At 39.5% G+C, this 8083-nt stretch overlaps 2 protein-coding genes across 2 annotated transcripts in view; one reads left to right on the forward strand and one right to left on the reverse strand.

Moving 5' to 3' along the window:
• Positions 1 to 2742, forward strand: part of LOC104951630 (protein bicaudal D homolog 2-like) — a 6418-nt gene extending 3676 nt beyond the window's left edge. Inside the window, exon 3 of the mRNA XM_010778339.1 lies at positions 639 to 2742. Coding sequence (XP_010776641.1) covers positions 639 to 644 — 6 coding nt within the window. The 3' untranslated portion in view covers positions 645 to 2742. The remainder of the gene's footprint in view (positions 1 to 638) is intronic.
• Positions 2743 to 3118: 376 nt separating this feature from the next.
• The window catches only part of LOC104951561 (mitochondrial carnitine/acylcarnitine carrier protein), a 7865-nt gene continuing 2900 nt past the window's right edge, over positions 3119 to 8083 (reverse strand). The window contains exons 4-9 of the mRNA XM_010778242.1: positions 7532 to 7622; positions 6832 to 6949; positions 5633 to 5705; positions 5138 to 5247; positions 4071 to 4192; positions 3119 to 3621 (exon numbers count right to left, since the gene is read on the reverse strand). Coding sequence (XP_010776544.1) covers positions 3559 to 3621; positions 4071 to 4192; positions 5138 to 5247; positions 5633 to 5705; positions 6832 to 6949; positions 7532 to 7622 — 577 coding nt within the window. The 3' untranslated portion in view covers positions 3119 to 3558. The remainder of the gene's footprint in view (positions 3622 to 4070; positions 4193 to 5137; positions 5248 to 5632; positions 5706 to 6831; positions 6950 to 7531; positions 7623 to 8083) is intronic.

Raw genomic sequence — 8083 nt, forward strand, 5'->3', positions numbered from 1 at the left:
CCCCCCCCCCCCCCGGTCCTAGCTAGTAAAGTGTATAAATACATATATAGGTAAAAATAAAGTAATGTAAAAGATATTTAACAAAAATAAAATCAATAGATAAGGAAATAAAGAATAATAACAACAATACATGTACCCATATACTCACATATGTATACCCACACAGTTACATACACATATACATACATACATGCATATAAAAAACAAAAAAAACATACATTCATAATCCCTCTTTCTTCCTAACTTAAGTTCAGCTATGTATGCTAGCACAGAGCCCCAGACAGATTCAAACCTTTCTGAAGAGATATTTAATCTTCTCCAAGTTCAGATAAAACATATTTTTTACTTCTGTTTGTTGGACAGGACTTTTTTTCTGCTCCTCAATTATTTATATATATTTTTTTAATCATATATTTTGATCAGTTTTTTTTATTATTTTGTATTCTGAGCAACGCGCTTCAGTTAACCGAACCAGTTAATTATGACACAAAAGAAAAACAATTCAAATATTGTTTTTCAATGAATTGTGCAGCCCTCCATTGATCCATTTACCCTCTTTAAATCACCCTCATTAATCTCATTCGTTTTATTATTTGAACTAAATATGTTTTCTGTCTTGTCTCACCCTGTCTCTGTAGCGCTGAGACGCTCCTCCCATTACTCCAACCCCCCTCTTCTCCATAAGGACCATGTCGACCCCCGGCTCCCTCCTCCTGTCCATCCCAGATTCGATGCCAGAACATTCCCCATGGATTTAAGTTACAAAATAAAATCTCTCATCCTGCTCTCTTGGTCTCCTCTGCTCGGAGCGGAGGGACCTGCATGCAGCCTGCAGAACGATGCTCATTGTGACCGTGTCTTGTCTCAAGCGGATCCCATCTGGTCTTGTTGTGTGTCGTGGAGAACCATTGACAGTATTTATTCCAGAGACTGTTCCTGTGCAGTACTCCCTGTCGTCCTGCAGCCCTTGATTCAGTTTAAGGCTGTCCGCCGTCTTTACACTCTTGCCTTTTAGTCTGGCGTCCTCTCCAGGTCCGTCCGTCCGTCCGTGCGTCCCTTAGTGTCTGTAAGCCAGTAGATCCTTGTGATAAGTCCCAGCTAGTTGTTTGTGTAGAACAATGCAGCCTTACTAAAATACTTGCTCTCCCATAAGTAGTTGCTATCATGTTTAGGTGGCTCCCTTGCACTGGTGGTGAAGTAACATCCCCCTTTTGCCCATGAGCCACACCCTTTGACTATAGGTCAGTAAACACGCTTTTTCACTGATGGAAATATAACAGCCATTAGATCCCTCTCTGAGGTCAAATGGAGTAATCAGTTACATGATTTGGGACGTCTAATGCACGTCTTACTTTGCACATTATGCAGACCAAGTGAGGACAGTGCCTGTGTAAATCCTGCCTCATGTATACTGCTGTTCAACCGGTTAGCATCACTGACGATAAGCTCATTTTGGAAGTCATCTGGTCGTAAGAAGTGGCACATGTGCAGGCATCCCATCGGCTGTGACTTCCTGCTTGTTGGGCCATGCACATTTCTCTTGGTTGCATAATCATAGTTACAATTTTCTCACTCCTTCAACAATACTCATGTGTTTGTATTCCATCATTTAATGCTTTGTCTGCTACCAAAGTTAGCATGTTGTCATGAGCTAACATCACCCTCAACAAAGCTAAAGTTCTCCCCATGTGGCTACAGTTAGCTCATAGTGCTAGCAGGCTGCTGTTAGAGTTGCTGCTTGTAGAAAAACTAAATATTAATACTATCCCTTAACGTATGAGTTCAAAGAAAGAATAATAAATACAAACCAAAATATGTCTAAAAAGAGAACCGTACATTGCTTTGCTTTCCACGAGCAAGGGGTCTGAAGAGCAAAGAGAAGACACGAAACATTTAAAGCGCTTGTTTCTGACGACACCCCATCACGGGTTGCGAATAGAGTAGTTTAATTTGAGCTGTGATTTGAGGACAGCACGTTAACACTGGTACGATCACAACATCTGGCTCATTGAGTGCAGTTGAAGTCGAGTTGAGACTAATCATGATGCTAAAGAACACATTTGAAAACAGATGTTTAAAAAAGGAAAACTGAACGCGAAAACACGTTGACACCCATTTTCTTTTAAAGCACAACTGTCCTGTGGTTTAGTAGACGAGGCCACATCCTGCTGATTTGTTTTCTTTTCTTGGTGCCTTGGTTTTGATCTTGTCACTTTCTAAATAGAGGTTACTATTCAACACTGTAGTTGTGATTTTTTTGGAAGGATTGTTTTATTTACTTTTGAGGAAACTCTTAAAGCAGTGTTAGCACTGAATCACAGCGATATCTCATTTTGTTGAAATACTTCCCCTTTTTAGCCCTCCTATGAACTTGTTAGTATTAACTAGTGATGGCATTAAAATCAAGAGCATAATGTATGAAGAACATTATAGATTAAAGGTCGCTAAAAAGTGGGAACGTTCTAACATTTTGTCCTGTTGCTCCGAAGGTTGTAAATGGATTTCTTGATCTATTTAATTCACTCTGTGCAGTTGTGTGTATAATTTAATTACCATTGTTGTATAATATTTTAAGGTGTATTTATGTGGTCTGCGTTCTGTGTAAATTGTTCTGAAGGGACGACATGCACACACTCCCCACAACACATTTCATAGTCCTCTACCTTTTATGTGAATGCAATTTCCTTTCCTTGACCTGTGAACCACTTTTGTCATGAAGAATAAAAACAAAACGGCACTGAATGTTGGTCGTGGTCCTTTGAATTCAGACGCTATTGAAACACTGTCATGTCATGTATAAAAGATTGGTAATCCAATCAAAGGGCGTGCAAATGTCGATGTTCAAATGTCCACGTCATCGTACGCCTGCTAGATGGCCCCGGTGTCGCCAACTCCAAATTTGATTGGTCAATGCAACACTTTCATTGCCATTTGTTTTAATCTACCAGAATCTTTTTATACGTCCATGATCTGAAGGTCTCAGAGCAGATTTGTTTGATCCAGCAACACATTCAGACTTAAATATGATTGGATAAAAGCTCCAACATTAACAACCATTACTGGACGCAGCGCAAACGAGCGCAACATAGAGAAAAGCTATACAATGAATTATGGCAATTTCAAAAACTCTTTATTCAAACACTTTAATCACAAAGCTTAGGAAACCCTCTGCGGCCTGAACACAGGTCCAACAAACTTCAACGCCCAGCATACAATTAAATCTGACTTTTGGCAGAGCTTGTAGATTAAACACATTCAAACCCATTCTGAACTGAATGGTATAAAATTAAATATATTACATTTTACAAACATCACAAATCATCTCAAAAAGTGAGAAAAGCCTCCCGTCAAAGAAATATATATTATAGTTACGTTTTTATATTGTCATACATTCCTAAGTGTGCGTATGTTGTATCATTACTCACAAAAAGTGAGTGTCAAATCTTCATTACAAAGAATGAATATCAAAGATAATTAATTGTATAATTAAATTACATTTAATAATAAAGAACTGATGAAAATTCAGCTTCATAAAATACTGGTCCACACTGACTTATTTCACAAGCTCGGCGCGAATGCATTCAGTCCCTTCAACGCCATCTCGAACCCCAGAAAACAGGCCTGAAGGAGGGAGAATGAAGAAAGTCAGTAAGTATAAAAAAAAAAATACAAATAATTAGAAAAAAGGATTTCAAATCGAAAACAGCTGGTAGCTAAATCAGGGAAAAGCATCGTCTTTTTTGTAAAATATTGTATTTCTGTAGAGATGGTCCCTGACAAAAATAACTTAAAATATAGATAATTATGTTATGAGGCCTGAAACGCCTGGACTCCTTTGTTTACTTCAGGAACATCGTGACATCACTATGTAAAACTTGTGCTTCTATGGTCAGCACATTGTACGTGATAGGCTAAGGGGCGCGACATCTCTAAACGGTTGACCTATCACAACAGAGCCGGTCCAGCTAACCAATCAGAGCAGACTGGGCTCTGGTTTCAGACAGAGGGTGAAAATGTATGAGAAGGTATAGGAATAAATATATGAGAGTCAAATAAGAATAAATGTTTACCGCGTTGGCAGGAAAGGCTCGTAGAAAGACAGCATTGAATCCTTTGTAGAGCGATTTAGGTCCTTCCTCTCGGAGCAGCGTTCTCAAGACGTCCACCACACCTCTGTACTTCCCATCTGGAGCTACACACACACACACACACACACACACACACAATTTTATTTATATCCATTGAATTTAGCAAATTGATCATAAATCAATCAATCTGTTGGGTCGTGAGGTGATTAATGGGCGAGGAGAGAAGAAGAAAACAACAATACACATATCCTTTTTACATTCTTCTGACCGTTTTTACTTATTGTATCTCATTTACGTGAAGTATCGCAACAACAATCAAAAACAAAAAAATAATTGGGACGAGAGACACCAACTTTTGGTACAAAGTCAAAAGTCAGAGAGTTTGGGATCCCCTGACTTCAACTTAAACATATTTGAAAATCTCATTGTTAATTTAAAGTGGGCCTCTCATGCTTTATTTGAATAATATAGTGTAGGACCATACCTATATAAGGTATATTTATACGTTTTATTTTTCAAAATACCAAACAGATCATGCATTTCATCCATTCCTCATTTCGCTCAATTTAACAATGCCTTTCATGCTCGGATTCAGTGAGAACAGCACCATCTGGTGGCCTGAAATATGTACTACAGCGTCTCCAGCGCTTTCGAACGGCAATGTCCGTGGCTGTCTCCTCCTGATTGGAGATTTGGATATGGAGGAAAAGAGAGAGGGTTGTATTTTCTGACACTTGGTGAGTTCCCTGACACACCGGGGACACATATTCATGTATAAAAGACGTACAAAGGTGCATTTGGCATGATAGGTCCCCTTTAAAAAATAAAAGGTTGGTTTGAACTCCCTGCAGCTGTCACATAAAAGCAGTTCAGTAGAAAGCAAAGTTGCCTCTGTAGTTGAGTAGAAATTCTGAAGTGAAATTCAAAAATCAAATTAGAGTACAGAACTTAAGCAGAGGCGGTTTGAACTCAGAGGCCCCTCTCTTTTCATACCCTGTGCATCTGGGTTGTATTTAGAGCTGAGGGTAGAGCTCCACATCGTCTCTCACCTGTCTGGAAGTTGGACTTGAGGACATCTGGAGGGAGAGCGATCGTCCAGTTTAAAATCCCGGCGATGCCTCCAGCCAGGAGGATCTTTGGAGTGCTGAGCTGAGAAACACTGACACACAAAGACACACATTCACGTTAAGGAACGATTACAAGGACTTTGAATAGTCTCTGTCCCAAAGAGGGAATTTGACCTGCAGCAAAGCATAAAAACGTATTCAGAAATCAATTCAAAGTATGTATTCTAAAAAGTTTGATAAGATAAAGTGTTAGCAGAGTCAAAGTGCATGACGTTTTTTTTCTCCAGATGCTTCAAGCTCTCAACTTTCTCTACACTCTGACCTTAAGGAAAGGCCTGAGAGGTGGATGTGTGGATCTACTTTCGACGATAAACATGTCTAGGTTTTGTGGTATTGAGCTGCAGAATTGATCTTGTACAAACTCATCAACAACAGGCCCTACTGGAGTCATATCTATAAAAGCTCTGCACGACTCACCTTTGACCCTCAGGTGTCAGGAAGTTTTTGAGGAATTCATAAGTCAGGAAGTACAGACCGTTTGAAGGCACGTCTGAGAGAGAGACAGAGAACATGTGACCTTTGGATTCATCAACACACTGATAAGAAATGTTATCGTCCTCTAAAACAATGCCTTACAGATGTATTAAATACGGAGGGAATGTGCCATATGTTGCTTTCTCTTATTACTGATTGTGTAACGGCCCGTCCCGTCCACACAGCGTTGAAGCATTGAAGCTTGCCGGCGGGCGTGTCTGAAACTCGACCAACAACCAATCACATGAATCTCCCGCCCCTGACACACAAGCAGCAGTTTGATTGGCTAGAGCTTGTACTGGCATATGATTCAGACTGCCAAGGCTCGAAGCCTTCTGCGAGGCTTCAAAAGTATGAAAACATTGCCTCACTTTTGCAGCGAGCCACGCCAGCAAAGCTCCGCGTCGCTTCCCACAATGCAGTTCGGCAAAAAGTGACGTCACCCCATTCAAAGGGAAAGGTGAAGCTTTCCACGCATGCCGCTGTGTGGACGGGCCGTAATATGAGTAATACGTGGTTGTGATGTGCTTTATAGCGCTTTATGCAGATATAGCTGTGATGTGATATGTGCAGCATTTGTGTCGGATGCAATTTCCCTATAGGACCAATATAATAAATCATATCCATCATAAAAAATACCAGCGGTGGAATCTAACTCAATACTCTTATAAATCATTTTAATATTGATAAAAATATAAAATATACTTTATAATTCTACATTTAATTGAATATTGTGTAAAACAAAGATAGACACAAGAAAATCTGTTGCATATTTTTCTGTCTTTTTCAAAATGACTGATTGAGTGAAAGTATTTTATTCTAAAGAAATTAGGACACATGGCAAACATTGTGTCCATCTATTCTATTTGATATATTAAAAGTGTACAGTTTGCAATTGGTTTTGCTTTTCACCGGCTATTCCTTTGACCCCAATACTTTGGTATTTTGAAATGCACGAGTTGATACAGAATACTGATACTTAGAATGTTTAAAGATGACAACAAGGATACCTCTGAGGTCAGACCAAGGTCGGATGGGATGAGTCTTAAGTAACATTGTAATTGCGCGACTCTGACTTGTGACACGTACATGTTTACACTGTAGTAGTTTTAGTTAAGTTAAGAATACACAGTGACGTTTACCTCTGATGAGAGTTAGCACCGTCCCTTTGTACACGCTGCGGATCCCCTGAGTCTTATAGAGGCGGATCGCACAGTCCACAGGACCAGCGTACCTGGAGCTTCCCCCGCTGGCCTGCACCTGCAACACACATTTAATGCTTTCATTATTTAAAAAAGGGTTTAGAGAGTCAACGATGACTTGACTTTCTGACTGCAACATTTGCAAGCCTTCTATTAGTATTTTAGAAAGTGATTTTACTAAGTACTGTACTACAAATGAGGTACTTGTACTTTACTTGCTTTCATTTGACAGGGTGGTTTACAACTCTAAAGTTTAGAGATTTTGCATACACAGACTTAATTGAGCTAATAAAACGTAGTTATGAGTCAAACTAAGTAACAGAATATAAGTACATATTACATTTTCTGATAAGCCTTTAAGTTGTTTTCCATTCAAAATGCTAAACCTATCAAATTTCCAGATTCTCACATGTGAACATTTGGTGATTTAAATGATCAGAAATTGTATTCAGTGTAAATTATTTTGAGATAATGACTTTTGGGTTGGACATAATATTCATTGCCAAGGTTTGTCTTTGTACCCTGGTTAATTATAACAGCATTTTCACTGTTTTCATTCTTTTTTACAAACTAATCGATGAGTAATAAATGTATCAAAGGAGAAATTAATAAGCAGATTAATCCGTAATTAAGTATTTACCTGCAGTAAACATTTGATCCTCTCTCCTGGAGCCACGATCACCGTAGTGAAGACCCCTCCCAAACAGCCGGACAGGAATATTTGAGTGTGCCTGAATAGAGCAGAAATGAATCACTTTCAGAGACCAGGAGGAACCAATCAGCTACGTAGGTTACGTTATTTAACCTCCATGGACCCTAAAACACACTGTGTGTATTCTGTGCTGCTTTAGAGTTATTCAGTCCTCTGTTGGGATACTTTACAGAAGAAACGTTCTTCTAAGTCAAATGGAATCACTTTCCAGATGCCTAGCTATTCCTAAAACTCAACAGGAAACATGTGCACATTGGGGGGGGGGCTACAGGTCATACAAGGACAAGAAGTCCTTCTGAGGCTGCCGCAGGTTTACAGCACGTGGGGCATTTCCACATACATATATATAGTGTGCTGTGTGTGTGTGTGTGTGTGTGTGTGTGTGTGTGTGTGTGTGTGTGTGTGTGTGTGTGTGTGTGTGTGTGTGTGAAATGCAGCGTTAAAAACCTTTCTTCCTGAGACTGATATTGCTGGACAGAG

Source organism: Notothenia coriiceps, unplaced genomic scaffold (assembly GCF_000735185.1).
Source record: "Notothenia coriiceps isolate Sejong01 unplaced genomic scaffold, NC01 NC01_scaffold00019000, whole genome shotgun sequence".
NCBI classification, from domain to species: domain Eukaryota; kingdom Metazoa; phylum Chordata; class Actinopteri; order Perciformes; family Nototheniidae; genus Notothenia; species Notothenia coriiceps.